The sequence below is a fragment of the Macaca nemestrina genome, chromosome X (assembly GCF_043159975.1).
Source record: "Macaca nemestrina isolate mMacNem1 chromosome X, mMacNem.hap1, whole genome shotgun sequence".
NCBI lineage: Eukaryota > Metazoa > Chordata > Mammalia > Primates > Cercopithecidae > Macaca > Macaca nemestrina.
Genome location: NC_092145.1, coordinates 6,269,888 through 6,287,570, shown reverse-complemented (window position 1 = coordinate 6,287,570; position 17,683 = coordinate 6,269,888). Strand labels below are relative to the sequence as shown.

The following is a 17,683-nucleotide window of genomic DNA, read 5'->3' as shown; positions in this document are numbered from 1 at the left end:
GACATTATGCTAAGTGAAATAAGTCAGGCATGAAAAGACAGTACCATAGGATATCATTTACACACGGTACATAGAGTGGTCAAATTCACAGAGACAGGAAATAGAAAGCTAGTTATCAGATGAGAGGGAGGAAAAATGGGGAGTTATTTTTAACGGGTATAGTGTTTCATTTTTGTCAGAGGAAAAGAGTTCTTCAGATGAGACATGGCGATGGTTGAATAAGGGTATGAATGTATTAAGACCCCTGAACTGTGCACTTCCCATGGTTAGGAAGGTTTATGTGATATGTGTTGTATCATGATAAAAATAATTTATTAGGAAAAATAAAACAACCCCCACTGTAACAGAAATGAAGGATATCTTTGATTAATTCACGAATAGGCAGGACATGGCTGAGGTAACAAGCACCAAGCCTGAAGAAATGTCAATCGAAAATCCAAACCTGAAATGCAAAGAGAGAAAAAAGGAAGGAAAAAACAGAACAGAATGTTCAAGAAGTGTGAGACAGTTACAAAAGGCACCACTGTGCATAACTGAAATACCATGCTCAGAAGGTGAGAAAGAAACAAAGGAAATATTTGAAGTGGTAATGGCTGAGAATTCCCCCAATTAATGACAGACATGAAACTGCAGATTCAGGAAGCTCATGGAACAGGAAACAGGATAAATACTAAGAAGTATACATCTATGTATATCATATTCAAACTGCAGAAAATCAAAGAGAAAAAAGTCTTGAGAGAAGCTGGAGGAAAAACAAGTGTGAAAGAAATCCATATTACGTTTCTCTGTTTATCCTCCCAACACTTGGCCGCCTAGCCTGACTCCTGAAAGGGAAATGCACAGCAATGTGAGGACACCAAAGACTTACCTTCTAGCTAGAGGATCAGAGGAAGTCCCCAGGGACCCAGTGAACTTGGGAAAAACCACTGAGAATAGCAAGTGTAAGCAAGAGAACACATTAAATTGAGCAGAAATTCCTGGGCCCAACCTAAGGTGCTCATGCAGAAATCTTCATAGTTACTAAGGACTGGAGAAATGAACTAGTGGTAGATCATCACCCAGTTCTCAGCCATTATTCAGGATGACTCAGAAATACTATGGATGCAAATATCACAGCACCACCAACATCCGAATATGTCTTTTTTCAAGCACACCTGGAAGACTCCCCAGGCAGATTGTCTCTTGGGTCATAAAATAAACTTTTTTTTTTTTTTCTTAAGACAGAGTCTGGCTCTGTTGCCCAGGCTGGAGTACAGTAGTGAGATCTCATCTTACTATACAGCCTCTGCCTCCTGGGTTCAAGGGATTTTCCTGCCTCAGCCACCCGAGTATGTAATACCATTTGACCCTAGACTCTAGAACTCTGGGATTTAGTAAATGTTGTTGTTCTCCAAGACTTACCAGAGAATATACAGCTCAACAGGACATGGGATAATCAGCCCAAACAGGGAGTTTTGTCAATGAAATTAAGTATTTCCTCTTTGCGAATGTACTTCAAAATTTGGGTGTTCTGGAGTCTTGCGCAGCTGAATGCAGCTCAGAGCTCCTAGAATCTGAATCCAGAATCAACTCCTTTCCTCTCTGCCACCTGCTTTTTGATCCAAGACACTGTTTTCACTTACTTTGTTAACACTCAAAATCTAACCTTTGCTTACAATTGGTCAAATCCCACCTGAGATAACTTGATTAGAATGCCTTTTAAATACAATCAACTCTGGCTCTCCCAGACAGGCAGAAAAGCACCTGGCCAGTGACTTCTGGGCTTCCCTTCCCGGGAGATTCACCCTCATCTTGCGGGAAACCCTTGCAGATGATAGGTATCCATCACCTAGCCCCTGCACTGTGTTCAACCGCACCGAGACGAGAGCGCTGGACAATTTCCTTCTATTCCTGTCCCAGGTGGAGACTCTTCTCTGTTCATCCACTATCCAAAAGGAACTGCTGAGCAGTTCTCCATTCCAGGCCTTTCTCTCATCCTCTGAGAATCTAGCTCTGGCACCATCCAGCTTCAATAGAATTACCTCCCCCAGAAGGAATTGCAGTTTCCCAAAGCCCGAAAGACCCTGGCTCAGGGCATATACACTCGACTGCTGTCACCTAGAGCCCCAAACCCTCACCCATGTTTTAGTTTCCTCTAGTTCTTAGAGGACATGGCACCATCTTAATTTTAGGATTGTGGCTCCTAGACTTCACCACCCTATGGGGAAGGGGTGGGTCTGGCTTACCTAGCCTCTCTACTACTAACCCAGGGTTTTCCGAACAACAGATGCTCAGTCCATGTTTGAAGAAAAAATGAGCCAGTGAATAGGAAAGATTATTCTTTCAATTTTTATTTCTCTTACATTCTCAAAGAAGCCAAGCAAATCCAGGTATACATGTATATATTTTAATTTTACAGGGGAGAGAAAGAGGTATAAGGCAAGAATTAACTACATTTTCATTTCATTATTTCTTTATGAGCTCTATTTTGCTGCTAAGTTCAAGTTTCTAAAAAAATTATTAATTCCTCTGCTACGTTATCTTGCCCCAATTCACAAAATAACAGGGATTTCCCCATGTGAATCAAAAGCAAGAGTCTTACTCCCAAATAACATAAACAGCAATAAGTGTGACTACTGTCATTCATTAACCTCGATGGTGAAGTTTATTAAACTGACCATTAAAAGAACATTTGAACAATTCCAAAGGGAGCAAAGATAAATCTCCAAATCACCGAATAGATAAGGAACCCAGAGAAAACATACAGTGTGTTCACTTCCACCCACTGCCACTGAGAACGCTGATTGCTCTCTTCAAATACAGAGTGAAGAATGGGCCTCATGTCGCATGGGGCAGGGCAGCTGCTGGATGGGGCCCTGACCCCACAAACATTGGCCCTGGCTGCAGCTGGTGCTCAGACTCCCTCTTGTTCCCCCCCAAAAGCCTCTTCATAAAGGGATGGGTAGCAAATGGGCTCTCTTGCATTGACCATGACCAAATAATTTATGACCTTCTCATAGTTGGTTTCAGCATGGGCCTTTGAACCCCACAGGAACTCATAGTGCGCAGGATCACTGCCGGGCACCTGCCGGTACTCCAGGTAGTTTTCCTGCACCCAATCTTGGGTGAGCAGCTTCCTGGGCTCCCCATAGAAAACGTGCTCCATCCCAACATACACCCCCATCACACTCAACGCTTCCCAGATAACCTCTTCGGGGGCGCAGTTGTCTTTGGTTAAGATCACACCCAGGATAATGATCAGGAGGGCAGCCTTGGGCATACTATGATCGTTACCCAGCATGCTATCGCATGAGAGGCCAAGAGCAGTGACAAGGATGTAGGAGGGGCCGGCGGGGTCCACCTCCTTCACCTCAGTGCCAAAGATCAGCTGCATGAACTCGGAGGCTTTGCCGAAGATTACAGGAAAGTAGTGCTTGTAATTTTTGATGACACTCTCCAGCATTTCTGCCTTTGTGACCGGCTTCTTGACTCGATATTTGTGGAGCAGGAAACGAACCAACTCAGCCACCTTCAATTTCAGTGCTTCTTGGAACATGAACTCTAGGTGAGCTAGGTCGACCGAGGTGCTTGGCCCTTCATCTTCTTGACTGCTGGAGCCCTCATCGAATTGGCTCCATAAAGTGTAGTAGACGGAAGTGGAGGAGGAAGAGCCTCCCTGAGGACTCTGGGGAGGACTTGATGACCCAGCAGCAGACACCTCCTCCTCCTCATCAGAGGAGGAGGAAGCCTCCTGCTCCTCGCCTGTGGGATCCTGTGCACCCATCTGGCCCAAGTCCTCTCTTTGGGCTTCAGGGTCTTCATCAGGCTTGCAGTGCGGACTCCTCTGCTCAAGAGACATGATGACTCTGGTCAGGGCAGCAGTCGGGAGCGTGGGCAGGAGCTGGGTGATGGAGACCCACAGGCCTGGGGAGAGAGGGAGTGTGTGAGAAACTTCAGCTGAGAACCAAACCTTGGAGGTTCTAACAAAGGCTGACTTACAGGTCTTCTTCAGTGCTGCTCGGGGGCCTCTTGGGGCTCCTGTCCTCCTGGTCAGCCTGTCCTCTGAGAACCTGAAGGAGGAAGTGAGAGGGCTACTCAGCGTGCAGCTGGCCTGCAGAGATCAAGGCTCTATGAGTGACAGTAAGGTGGATGGGGTCAGGTGCTCTGGGTTCACATGTGTGCTGGGGCAGGTGGGGCCCTTGGTGCACATTCAGGGCGAACACTTCACCTTCACTGCTGACACTGCCTGGGCCTCTACTGCTCTGTGACCTGAGGACACTGTCTCTGACCAAGGCCTGCCTGCTTCCTGGAACTCCTGGAAGAGGAATCGAGGGGCCCTTAGGCAGCAGACTGCAGGCAGAGCCCCGGTCCCTCAGTGCCGTCAAGAGGGCGGGCTGGACACTCTGAGTTCTACACTTTTGGGGTGGATGGTCCCCTCTGCGCTCATTCAGGGCCTTCACCTTTCTACTGGCAGGGACTGGACTCCACTCCTCTACGTGCCTGGGAATCTCTCAGATCAAGAGCTCACATCCCTGACATGGAACAGAAGGACATGTCCCAACCAACATCTGGACACACCTGCCCAGGGTTTCCCCGGAAGTACAGTAAGAGATGTCCAAATTCAATGGGGTTCATGTGTCCTGGGATGAGGATACTGCCTGGTCCTCATCTTGATGCCTGCAGGGTCTGGAACCCTCCCTCTGTTGACCTGAGGCCCTATCTCCATGAGACACCTCAAGAGGAAGTGAGGGGAGTCCGTCCACCCAGTGGCTTCCCTCAGCTGACAGAAGGGGCAGGGTCGGGCTAGGTCCTCTGTGTTTGGTGAGTAGGGTCCTCTGTGTTTGGTGAGTGGGGTCCTCTGTGTTTGGTGAGTGGGGTCCCCTCAGTCTGTACCTTGACTCCTGGCAGGGCCTGGGACCCTCCCTCTGCTGATGTGTGCAGCCCCCTCAGACCAAGGCCAGCCCTCCCTGACACCAGGATGGACGAGGGACCTCAGCAGACAGCCCTGCCCAGGTTCTCTGGGGTGACAGTAGGGGCAGGGCAAACTCTCTTGATTTGAGAGTTTCTCTGGCCTGGTGGTACCCTCAATCCTCCCTTAGGTTCCTCACCTGGACTGCTGGCCAATCCTGGGACCACTGTGTCTGTCGAAGAAAGGGGGTCCCTGTTTTGTCCACACACCCTCTGAGAACAAAGTCCTCACCTCCCTGAGATCCAGAAACAGAGGTGAGGAGGCCCCACATCTGTCACCCCTGCGTGGAGTGTCCAGGGCCGACCCCACCAGCTGACCCTTTCGGGTATGAGGTGGGTGTTCCAAAGTCCTCCTGTGGGTTATTCATCTTCACTCCTGCTGGGACTTATATTTCCTCGACCTCCAAACCCGTGAGATGAGCAGACATCTCCCTTTACACCAACGCCTCATCCCCCTGAGGGTTCCTCAACTTCCTGCCGTGGTACAAGTGAGCTTGCCACTTAGCGCCATCCTTGATCAGGCTTCCCCCTCTCCCCCAGATCTAAGAACAGAGTTCACCTAGACTCTGTGGGGTGGCTTCTTTCTGGGCTGGGAGTACCTCCATTCCTCATGAAGGGGGTACACCTTGGGTCATGCTGATTCTGGGAGTCCTCCTTCTGCTGACCAGGTGTGGATCCCTCTGTTGAATCTCTCAGTGCCCCTGGGATCAAGGTATTCACCTCCCTGAGACTTCTCATCCCCAATCACGTGGGAGAAATGAGAGCATGCCACATGTCATTCCTGCTTGGGGCCACCTGGGGCTGAGAATAGGTGACATCAGTGTCTGTGAGGTCCTTTGTTCTTTGGGAGCATGGAGGTACCTTCTTATCTTCGGTCCTCACCAAACTTCCTCCCCCTCACTCCTGGAAGACCCTGGATTCCACCCTGTGCTGACCAGGTGTGGCTCCCTCTGCTGAGCTGAGGACGCCCCTTGGACCAAGGCCCCCACTTCCCTGAGACCCGGGAGGCAGAAGTGAGGGGGTACCTCAGGGTCACTCATGCATGAGATACCCAAGGCTGACCAAAGGAGCAGGTGTCAGGGGGCCTCATCAGTCTGGGTGCCCTCTAGGTATTCGTATTTACTTCGGACAGAATCTGGCCCCTTCCATTTTGCTGAACCAGAGATGAGTCTTGCAGACCAAGGAAAACTTCTCCCTTAGACCCTCTTTGAGAAAGTGTGTTTTGGGGGTGGGGTGGGGCACTTCCCTTCCTCACAGTCCTGCCTGGGGCCTCCCAAGACTGACGGCAGGGGCAGGTTTCCTAGGTCTGGGATGAGAGGTCTGGTGAATCCTTCCTCAGGGCTCTGGGACTCCTCCTTCTGCTCACCTGAGGCCCCACTCCTCATAGCACAGCCCTGTCCCCATTGACACCCGATCTCAGAAGCCGCAATGCACCACATGTGGCCACCGTGCCCGGGATAGCCCAGGTCACGATCCCCACTGAGCTGGACCCTGGGGTCCCCTGTGTCCTCCATCTTGTTCCTTCCCTGGTCTCCTAGGGGACCCTCTGTGGACCTGAGTCTCTATCTGTCGGATTCCCGAGGCTGAATGAGGAGGCGTCTCGGTCTCAGATGGGGGTGGGGTGGGCCCCTTGTCCTGGGGTGCTGCGTCCCTTCAGGCTTCCCTTGTCTCCCAGCAGGACCTGGGCCCTCCCTCTGTTCTCCCGCGGCCATGCTAACGATACCAAGCCCCTTCCCTTGGTCAGCCCAGGATGCAGACATCAGGATCCGCTTGCCCGCCATGCCTGGAACTTCCCAGGGTTGACTGCAGGGGCACTGACTCCCTCTATGGGGCCTCAGCCCTCCCTCAGGGTCCTGACCCTGATGCCGGGCAGAGCCTGGCCCCTGCCCTCTCCTAATCAGTCCTGCCATGGTCACACCAAGCTCTGACCCAGAGTCCCCTGGGGCTTAAGCAGTGGGGTGGCGAAGGGGGCCCAGCCTGAGAAGTCCGCCCCCGGCTGGTCCAGGGCTGGCAGCAGAGGTGGTGCTGGATTATTTGGGACCCTCTATCTGGGGTGGGGGCGTCCTCAGTCCTCCCTCAGCGTCTCAGTTCGCCTCCTCACAGAGCCTGGGCCCGCTTCCCTCTACCGATCTTCAGCCACCACTCAGAACCAAGCCCTTGCTACTCTCTGACCCCCAGTGCGCAAGTCAGAGGCCTTACATCCGGGCACCTGGAGCTGCTCTGGGTTGACAGCAAGGGCCGAACCGGATTCTGCCGCGGGAAACTTGGGGGGTGGGGTGCGGTGGGGTGGAGTGGGGGCGGGGTGAGGATGGAGGTGGGGAACCTGAGGCTGTAGGTCACGGTGGTGGTGGCTGGGTTAGGGGTGTGGAGGCCTTCGGCCCTCCCTCAGGGTTCTGACCTTGATTCCAGTCAGAGCCTGGGCCCAGCTTGATAAGCCCGACCCTGCGGGGTGATCCAGGGCTGGCGCAGGGGCGGCGCTGTATTATTTGGGGTCCCGTATCTGGGGTGGGGGGGTCTTGAGCCCTCCTTGAGGGTCTCGCCTTACCTCCTCACAGAGCCTGGGCCCGCTTCCCTCCGCCGATATCAACCCACCCCTCAGAGCGAGGCCCCCGCTACTCTCTGATCCCTCAAGTGCAACTCACTGGTCTTACATCCGGGCACCTGGGGCTTCCCTGGGTTGACAGCAGGGGCGGAACGAGATTCTGGCGCGGGGGGAGTTGGGGGTGGGGTGGAGCCTGTGGTGGGGTGGAGTGGAGTGGAGAGTGGGGCTGAGGATGGGGCTGGGGAACCTGGGGCCGTAGGTCATGGTGGGGTGGGGGGGCCCAGCCCTCCCTCAGGGTCCCGACCTTGATGCCCCGCAGAGCCTGGGCCCTGCCCTCTCCTAACCAGCCCTGCCCTGGTCACACCAAGCTCTCACTCCAGAGTGCCCAGCAGCTTGAGCGGCGGAGGGAGGGAGTGGGTCCAACCTCACAAGTCAGCCCCAGATCGGTCCCCGGGTGGTCCAGGGCTGGGAGCAGAGACGGCACTTGGTTCTTTCGAGTCCTCTATCTGGGGTGGGGACGTCCTCAGTCTTTCCTCAGCACCTCACCTTGCCTCCTCACAGAGCCTGGGCCCGCTTCCCTCCACCGGTATCAAGCCGCCCCTCAGAAGGAGGCGTGTCCCTTCTCTCTGCCCCCCAGTGCGCGTGTCAGTGACGTCACATCCGGCCTCCAAGCCTGGGCCTTCCCTGGGTCGACAGTAGGGGCTGAACCGGGTTCTGGCCGAGTAGGGGTGGGGATGGGGATAGGGGCCCTCAGTCATCCCTCAGGGGGTCCTGACCTTGATGCCTGGGTCTGGATCCCCATCCTCTGCCGATTGGGTCTGCTCCTCTGGGACCAAGTCTCTGACTCCCAGTCACATGAGGTGGCAGTGAGGGGAGGGGTGTGGTCGGGGTGACAACATTGCCAAGGTCGTCCAGGGCTGACAGGAGGGGCTGAGCTGGATTCTGTGGCCCCTCTATGTGGGGAGGGTGAACCTTCAGTCCCCACTCAGGAGGGTTCTCCTGGCTCCTGCTCTTTGGTGAAGTGATGGGTGGGAGATGATCTGTTTATGTCACCTTTGAGCATCTGCTCAGCTGCACGCATTGCAGAGAATGGCTGTGGGTCCAAGGCTAGATGCTCCCTGGGGGGCTGCAGCACCTGTGATTGTAGGACCTCTGAGCGAAGATGCACACCTTCCCATGGGGGCTCCTCCCCAGCCAGAGCTAGACTTTGCAAACCTTTTGTCCTAAAAGATTTATTTTTACAGGGAAGAGGCTGAGCAGCAGCAAGAGATTTGGAGAAGCCATGTGTTTTGAAGGTATCCGACATATCAGAGTCCAGATCAGTGATTTTCATATTTTAATCCTCATTCATATGGTAATAAATTTTACATTGTATATGTACATTATATATGTTATATGTACATTTTGTTTACATACATACCTGTTTTAGACATCATATACATTTATGCTTATATGTATATATACATGCATCTATATCTTTATATCATATGTATAATTATCTGTACTTATATATCTTTAGATACATATTCGTTTGTATTTGTAGACTTTATACTACATATATGCACACATATTTTATTAATATCTACTCCTAGTATGTGGGTTTCACACATACTTACTATTCTATTCCTAGTTCATTCTTTATATTCCATTACAATAATAAGTTTTTGGAAGGTGGGTCTTCCCCTACTAAGTTTGTTTCAGGTGGTGGTTAGCAGAACTCTGGAGCCATAGTGTCTAAATCAACTCAAATTTCCTGGTGTCCTGATATTACCCCAGGGCTACTGGCACCAGATTTTGTGGTGTTGCCTCAGGCTTTGCGATGATATGGGGTGAAATGTTAAACACGTTCTCCTACCTATCCTGTAATCTGCCATCTATGCAGGGTACAGACCTCCTCGATTTCCCTGCTGCTCCCTGGACCCAAACACAAGTACTAGTTGAGCACAGTCTTAAGTCATCCCCAGGGCTTTCTCTGTTTTGATGTTGATGTGTGTGTATACACACACACACACACACACACATATATATTTTGTCTTTTCCCTTCTATATTTTTCTGGGGTTGATTTGGGGAGCAGAGCACAGCAACCTGAGCTTGGTTGTCACTTTGGCAATGACAGTTAAGGCACTCACTCTGTATTTAAGTGGCATTTACATCTTTGCCATATTCTGTTCCCCATCAAGGAATATGGTATACAGATCCATTTACTTGAATTTATTCCCTGAGTCTATCAGCAACTTCGCACAGTTGCTTCCATAAAGGTCTTGTTAGGCTCTTCTTATTCACATTGTGGATTTTAATGCTGTTGTGAATGGTATATTTTCTATTTTCTATTTTATGCACTAAGTTGCTTTTGTGTGGCAAGGCTCTTGACTTTGCTGTAATGATCTTCTATATGATGTTTTCTGAAGTCTTTTACTCATTTGAATAATCAATGTGTCTATTCCTTTGAATTTTCTATGCAGACAGTCATATAGTTAACACATACTATCTGTTTCTTTGCAGTCTTGGTATCTCATTTTCATTTTGTCATCCATAGCTCTGGCTCTTTTTCATTTTGATATTCACTGCAGATGTGGATGGTAATGGTGACAGCATATGTCAATGACTGGTCACTGCCGTGAATGGCAGAGCTTCTGACATTTCACATTTACATATGCTTGCTGCTGATTTTAGGAAATGGAAGTTCCTTTTAATGTTAGTTTGCTAAACGTTGTTAATTTGTACTTACATAGAATTTCTTTCAGAGCCTTTTCCTGTACCCATTGTCATGACTGTTTTTTTTCTTCTAGTCTATCTTGTATGCAGGGAATTAGAATTGAATTTTTTGCTAACATTTAATCGTATTCTTATTCCACGCATACAGGTGGCTTCTTCGGTTAATCCACTGTTGTGTTGGATATGTGATTATCTGTTTATGAGATGTGCTGCGATATGAGTGAACACTTGCCTCACAAATTCTTTTCATGAGTGCTTGGGTGCCTTCATCTGTTTTTGAATCCAGGAGAGGGAGCCTGGGAGAATGAGTTGAACAATTGCCCTTGTTTTGGATGCATTGGAAGAGTTGAGATAAGATGGTGATTCATTTTCCCTTGCCACTTGGCTGAACTGGCCTCCAAAATTTCCTGTCCTGGAATATTTGAGGGTAGACTGAACTTTGAATACACTTTCAGTTTGTGGATGTCCCATTGGTTTTACCCATTCACCTCTTCAAGGACATCTTGGTTGGTGATTATGAATAAACTACTATATACATTCGTGTACACGATTTTCCATGGGAGAACCCAAGTTTCCAATTCACTTAGGTAAAACCTAGGAGTACGACTGATGGGTCTAATGGTAAGTCTGTTTTACTACCTAAGAAAGGGCCAAAAGGCCTTCTAGAGTGAATGTAACATTTTTCTTGTCTACCAGCTATGAATGAGAATTCCACATCCTCTCCAGAATTTGGAATTCTGAGGTATTTGAATTCTATCCATTGTAAAAGGTGGGTAGAGGAATCTTAGTGCTGTTGACATTTGCATTATTAGTGAATAATTAATGGCGATCATCTTTTCATATGTGTATCTTCATTGGTGAATGTCTTCAAATGATTTCCATCTTTAATTGGATTCTTTGTTTCCAAATGGTTGAATGTTAAAAGTTTGGTATTTATTTAGCATATGAGTTATCAGACATCAGATTACTAATATTTTCTCTCCATCTATATATTTTTGTCCCTTTCTTTTAACAGTATTTTTTTTCTTTTTTTTCTTTTTTTGAGACAGAGTCTCACTCTGTCACCCAGGCTGGAGTGCAGTGGCGTGGTCTTGACTCACTGCAACCTCTGCGCCCCGAGTTCAAGCGATTGTCCTGCCTCAGCCTCCTGAGTAGCTGGGATTACAGGTGCCTGCCAATGTGCCTGGCTAATTTTTGTATTTTTAGTAGAGACAGGGTTTCACCATCTTGGCCAGGCTGGTCTTGAACTCCTGACCTCGTGATCCACCTGCCTCAGTCTCCCATAGTGCCGGGATGACAGGCGTGAGCCACTGCGTCAAGCTGAGATTTACAGGAAAACCAGGATTGGAGCAGTATAAATTTGTAGGGAAGAGTTTTTGTTTTGTTTTGTTTTGTTTTTTGAGACGGAGTCTCACTCTATCGCCCAGGCTGGAGTGCAGTGGCGTCATCTCAGCTCACTGCAAACTCCGCCTCCCAAGTTTACACCATTCTCCTGCCTCAGCCTCCCAAGTAGCTGGGACTGCAGGCTCCTGCCACAACGCCTGGCTAATTTTTTTTTTTTTTTTTTTTTGTATTTTTAGTAGAGACAGGGTTTCACCGTGTTAGCCAGGATGGTCTCGATCTCCTGACCTCACTATCCACCCACCTCAGCCTCCCAAAGTGCTGGGATTACAGGCATGAGCCACCGTGCCCGGCCAGGAAAGAGGTTTTTAGGTGGCAGCATCTTTGCATGATTCAAACTCTGGAGGCATATGTATAAAGTCCAAGAAATACATGTGAAAATTGTACTTCTTGGAAGCTAAGGAGCTCACAAATGATGAAATGTGATTCACACCAATTTGTAAATGAGCACCCATTTGTAAGTGAGCAGGTCGAGACAGGGAGATCCACCTGCAGACCATGGCTGGACTGTGAATCCATTCCCATGTCTGCATTCTCTTACGGCCTCTTCCCACTTCTCCCAGGACTCTGCCACCTACTGTCAAATTAAAAATCACAGACAGGGATATGTGTCGGTGTTGGGGCTGTCTGCACGCCCTGATTTCAGAGCTGTTTTGATGTCTGTGCCCAGTTGTGTCTACAGTAAGAACTTGAACCTATTTCCTCAGATCATTCAGCCAAAGAGGCTCATTGATGATAGCATGTGTTCTAAGTTGAACACTCCAAGTCACCAGAAAAGGCTGCTTCCTTAGTTAAAACATGACATCTTTTAAATTAATTTTTGACTCAAAAAGAAAGAAAGAGAAGGAAGGAATGGAGGGAGCGAAAGAGACAGAGAGAGAGAGACGGGAAGGAAGGAAGGAAGGAAGGAAAAAAAACAAGAAAGAAAAAGTGGGGGCGGCCGGGCGCGGTGGCTCAAGCCTGTAATCCCAGCACTTTGGGAGGCCGAGACGGGTGGATCATGAGGTCAGGAGATCGAGACCATCCTGGCTAACGTGGTGAAATCCCGTCTCTACTAAAAAAATACAAAAAACTAGCCGGGCGATGTGGCGGACGCCTGTAGTTCCAGCTACTCGGGAGGCTGAGGCAGGAGAATGGCGTGAACCCGGGAGGCGGAGCTTGCAGTGAGCTGAGATCCGGCCACTGCACTCCAGCCTGGGCGACAGAGCGAGACTCCGTCTCAAAAAAAGAAAAAGTGGGGGCGTAGTGGGGGAATCAAGGAAGGAAGTAAAAAACCCCACCGGCTCCAGTACAGACATAAAAGCCAAACGTAAATCCTGTCCACCAGACACTAATGAGCACCCTCTAAACCGTAAACCCGTAGGACTCCTTGGTGGCATCTGTGACCTCCGCAAGTAACAAGGGCACTTTTTAACCCAATGACAAAGCCAGACGTGATCTCATCTGTGTGTAAAGTGAAGATCCTGTTATATAAAGGCACCGCCACGACAAGGTATGGCCAGCAACACAGTGACATTGTGAACCCTCGGCCATCAATGCTAGCACCACAATTGGCACTCAGCGAGCAGCTCCAGGTAATTTTTTTTTTTTGAGACGGAATCTCCCTCTGTCGCCCAGGCTGGAGTGCAGTGGCGCGATCTCGTCTCGCTACAAGCTCCGCCTCCCGGGTTCACGCCATTCTCCTGCCTCAGCCTCCTGAGTAGCTGGGACTACCTGCGCCTGCCACTACGCCCGGGTAAGTTTTTGTATTTTTAGTAGAGACAGGGTTTCACCGTGTTAGCCAGGATGGTCTCGATCTCCTGACCTGTGATCCGCCCGCCTCGGCCTCCCAAAGTGCTGGGATTACAGGCGTGAGCCACCGCACCTGGCCAGCTCCAGGTAATTTTTAATGAGCAGAGGCAGGATGTCTGCGGGGCTTCCTAAAACCCAGCACCTGCTCGAGTATCTCCTGGGCATTTTTCCAGGGAGGTGTGTTAGGCTGAAGTCTTTATCATGCAAGCCAAAGATGTCGGAGGGGGTACTCGACTGCAAAGAAACAAAAAGGACGGAGACCATGAAGACTCTTTTGTGCAGTCAGAAAATTACTCATTTTGTGACACATTTATGGACCGGCACATATTCTGCCCAAATGCTCGCCTCTATGTGCGCTGGTCTGCATAGTCTGGGTATGCCTGGGGCCATCGCTAGCTGGCATGTACTGTGATGTGCGGTGGCTGTGGGGGCAATGGTGGTGCAGAGCTAGGGGATGGGGGAACATGGCCATGGAGACAACAGGCTGTGCAGCCCCAGCAGCCACTAGGGTCACCGGCACCCAGAGATGGCAAAAGGGCAGCATGCCAGGCGCAGGAAGTCCTGTGGTCTCCATGGCAAGGGTACTGGGGGACGCTGTGGGAAGGGCCACCACAGGCCTGTAAGAATTCATCTGGGTGGGAGATCCGGGGACAGAGAGGAATGGCTGCGCTGCAGGCCCAGGGACAGCGGCCACCGGAGTGACGTGAGCCTGGCTGCCCTCTGACCACTCGCCGGCTGGCTGGGTCACTGGAGTGTTGTCACTTGCCATGGCGGGATCGGGCACCATCACAGGACTTGCTGGTAGAGCAGAGACACTTCTGATTTGGGTGTTGGGACCCACCGCTTCCTGGTGTTGCGGTGTGACCTGATCATTCTCATTCGGAGATGTGTGATCTTGTTGCTCAGTGTCTGCTGGTGCCAGACAGGATCCAGCAGCTTCTGGCTTGTCCTCCTCCTGATGTCCTGGTGCAGACTTGATGCCCACTCTTCTCTTCATCCTCACGAGGAGGTGAGGGGAGTCTCTTTGAAAGTAGGGATGGCAGTAGAACTCTAACTATGAGTCAAAGTTTAAATAAAGAAAAGGAAACTGCAAGTCACAAGGATGAACTGCAACTCCCAACCATCTACGCCCCTGTGCAAGAGAACTCTACTGGCCCAGGAGGACTTTTCTGGAAAAGGTCCCAGTCCCCAAAGGAAGCTGGGGACTCGCGTTCACATCATCAAGGTTTACCAATTTGTGGCGGGCCTTTCCGTCTTGGAAAAAGCCTCAAAATGGCAGATTAGGGTGGCCACGGCCGGCGGAAAGGGTCTTTGAAGTTGCAGACCAGGAGGAAGGATGATTCTGGGCCTCCCCCACAGTGTCAGCTGGCAACAGAATGCACCCCGGCTGGGCTGGAGGTCCTGGGCACTGGCTCTTCCACAGCAGGGGCCCCACCTACCAAGGGCAGCAGGAGCGTCTGCACCTCCTGTGCCAGGCGCCCTTCAGCGCTTCAACTTGAGCACTTCTCCGACACCAGCTAGGGTGATAGTGGTACAAATACCAGACTCCCCTGGCCTGCTCACCTCACAGGGTAAAGCGCTATGGAGTCAGGGGGACACAGCAACCACCAGAGGACATGGCTGGTCCCGGGTAGGAGGACATGCAGATACGGCTACTTAGCACCTGTGATATTTTACACACTCCAGAGGGGCCGGCACCATCCTCAGCCCTCTCCCCACATTCACTCTTAGTTCATGTCACCTCCACCCAGAGGGAGACATAGGCCCACAGTGATGGCCCCACACCCTGCCTGAGGTCGCCCACTTCCCAGGAGGCAGTCCTGGGACTTCCACCTGACCGGGACCCAGAGCCCACAGACTTAACCCCTCCAGAGGCTTGTCGTTCATTACCTTATTCAAGATGGAGACCGGCCTTTGTGCAGGGAAAACGTGGGTGAGGGTCCTGAAAGAGCATTGACGCCGTTTTCGGAAGCCATACAAGTTTAGCTGGCGGAAGAAGCTCTTTATTGAATCCGTGGCAAACACTTTGTGTGCGACGTCCCTTTCGAGAATCTCCTTTTCAAAGAGTTTTTGATTGATCACTATAGAAGCCCCTCCTTCATCCCACCAGATGGATGAAAACTGATTGCTGCTGACCAGTCTCCACAGTTTCTGCGGAAAAGGGAGGGAGAGGAGATTGTCTTCTCCCTGGGGCGGGATGTCACCATCAGGGCGCGGCCTTCTGAACGAAGCCTCCTCGGCCAGAGCTTGGAAAGCGATTTCTTCTGTCAGCAGCCTGAAGTTAGGGCTCCCAGTGGACACTGGGTCATCCCAGGCAGGGGAAGGATCTGCTGGGTGAAGGTAGGTCTCTGAGTGCAACTGGGGAGGAAAAGGCACCCTGTCCAAGCCATGACCCTGTCCTCTCGCATTTCTTTCTTCACAGAGAGCCACACTCAGTGATGGCTTGTCCTCCATCTGGCAAACTTGCTAGTGCAGTGTGGCCAGCAGCACCCCTTGGCAGTCATGTAACCAGCCCCACGACATCACAAACGGGCTCTGACTGCTGGGGGGATGACATCTCCACAAACCCAGCAAGTTATGTAATAAAGGGCCAAGGCAGACAAGTAGCTGCCCATCTGCCCGTGCACATTCTAGTCCTCACAGTCATTTCAATGGGAAAGACGACACTAGTACACAGGAGTGTCGAGGGGCCCTGCCACACCTTAGGTGCAGACCTGGAGCGGTCCCCTTGTCCCAGAGCTCCTGAGCCAGGCAGAACCACAGCAAAGCCCTGGCTCAGGAAGGTCAGAGCTCACCGTCTGAGTCATGAGCCCACAGACACCAGCACGACTGACCCTTTGAAGCACAGAATAAAGGGTAGGATGGTGCCCACGGGTCAGGCTGTAGCCACGCCCCCTTTCTACCCTGTCCTAGCCAGCGGCAGCAATGTGCTCCATACAGATCCACCTAACACACCCCCACTGTCGGTCCCCAGCACGCAGATGCCCGAAGGCCACTTACGCAAATGGCTTAGCTGACTGCCCCACCAGCGTCGCCATGCAGTCCAGTGGCAAGTCGGAGGCTGCCTTCTTCCCGCCTCTCCTTGGCCTGCATGTGTCCCCCCACCAAGCAGAGACACTCTTCTACATCCCGGCTCTCTGCGGTCACATCGTGGTGGGGCATGCAGCTGTTGGCCTTCGAGCATGTCTTGTTTTCCTTGGCCAGTGTCTCCAGAGAAACGCACGTGGGTTTGTGCCCAGAGGTCCATCTCTGCAACAGTTGTTCCTTTGGGATGTGATGCTAGGAGGTCATGGGAGAGGCGTCCCTCCAAAGCAGTGTCTGTGTCACACACTGTCCCCACACACAGGGCCACCTCTCTACAGATTTCCCTGACTCAATTCTGGGCACAGAGCTCAGGGACCTTCCAGAGACTTCCACAAACCAGTGATGCCTCCACGCTTGAGACATCCTGACCCCAGGGCCTAAGACGCACTGGCTCAGGGGGTGATGGTGAGGGGTCTGCAAACAGACTGCTGATGCTGGTGTCTCGACCCGGCCGCTGCCAAGCTGTGTGACTTGGGCACGTCACTTAACCTCTCTCAGCCTCTGTCTCCTCCTGGGGATAAGAGTAGTAGCACCTGCTTCCCAGGGCTGTGAGGATCCAGTGGGACGAATAGGAACTAGCAAGGCACCTGGCAGTTGGGTCATAGCTACTGTTGTCACTTCACAAGGCATTTTCTTGAACAGCAGGTCGGAAATCTCATGAGCCTAAGGCAGAATCCACCTGTGGCCTCTGGTTACAACCCACAGGACTGAAAATCCTTCCAGCCACAGCAACTGGTGGATTTCCTCATCAATTGCCGCAAGTCATGAGCTCAACCCCACTTGAGTTTCAGTTCAGGCAGAACTCTAGAGACAGCTAGAGCTAGCTAGACAGCAATTGCAGAGCCTTTTGTTGCAGCATGAGCAGTCCTCAGCTGTTGACATGACTGGGGAGCAAACGAGGGCCAGCAGCAGTAAAAGGACAGTGTCTGCTGCAGACTGTCTTAGCACCCGAGGAACACTCCAGAAAGCCTCCTAAGCAGTAACAAGTGTGGCACGGTGTAGCCCAGCCAACAGTGGCATCTGCGCAGCGTCCCCTCCTTCCCGCTACCCCATATATCCCTGGGAGCTGTGCGCTCAAGGACTCGTTCTAAAGGCTGTGTCCCAGCAGCCGCCAGCCTCACTCGGCTGCCTGTGCCAGCTGGAGATTTCTTTCCTCTGAGGCTGGCTGAGAGGGCCATTCCAGTTCCTGGGCCATCCAGCAA

General features: G+C 51.2%; 2 protein-coding genes across 4 annotated transcripts; both read right to left on the bottom strand.

Moving 5' to 3' along the window:
* Positions 1–2,323: 2,323 nt before the first annotated feature.
* LOC105485056 (melanoma-associated antigen 9) lies at positions 2,324–8,195 on the bottom strand. Of its 3 annotated transcripts, none has more exons than XM_071088562.1 (3): positions 7,914–8,195; positions 3,979–4,049; positions 2,324–3,903 (listed from the first exon to the last, which is right to left on the bottom strand). In XM_071088562.1, the coding sequence occupies exon 3, from the start codon at positions 3,836–3,838 to the stop codon at positions 2,894–2,896; it is 945 nt and encodes a 314-aa protein (XP_070944663.1). In that variant the 5' UTR covers positions 3,839–3,903; positions 3,979–4,049; positions 7,914–8,195; the 3' UTR covers positions 2,324–2,893. The 3 variants fall into 3 exon arrangements, with proteins under 3 accessions (XP_070944663.1, XP_070944661.1, XP_070944662.1); XM_071088560.1 differs by having other exon boundaries at positions 8,036–8,195; XM_071088561.1 differs by lacking the exon at positions 7,914–8,195 and adding an exon at positions 7,493–7,599.
* Positions 8,196–12,717: 4,522 nt separating this feature from the next.
* LOC105485092 (heat shock transcription factor family, X-linked 2) lies at positions 12,718–17,568 on the bottom strand. The gene is given in 3 exon segments (XM_011747296.3): positions 12,718–13,779; positions 13,782–14,451; positions 15,288–17,568. Coding segments are annotated over 3 exon segments (1,269 nt in total). The 5' UTR covers positions 15,852–17,568; the 3' UTR covers positions 12,718–13,744.
* Positions 17,569–17,683: the final 115 nt, after the last annotated feature.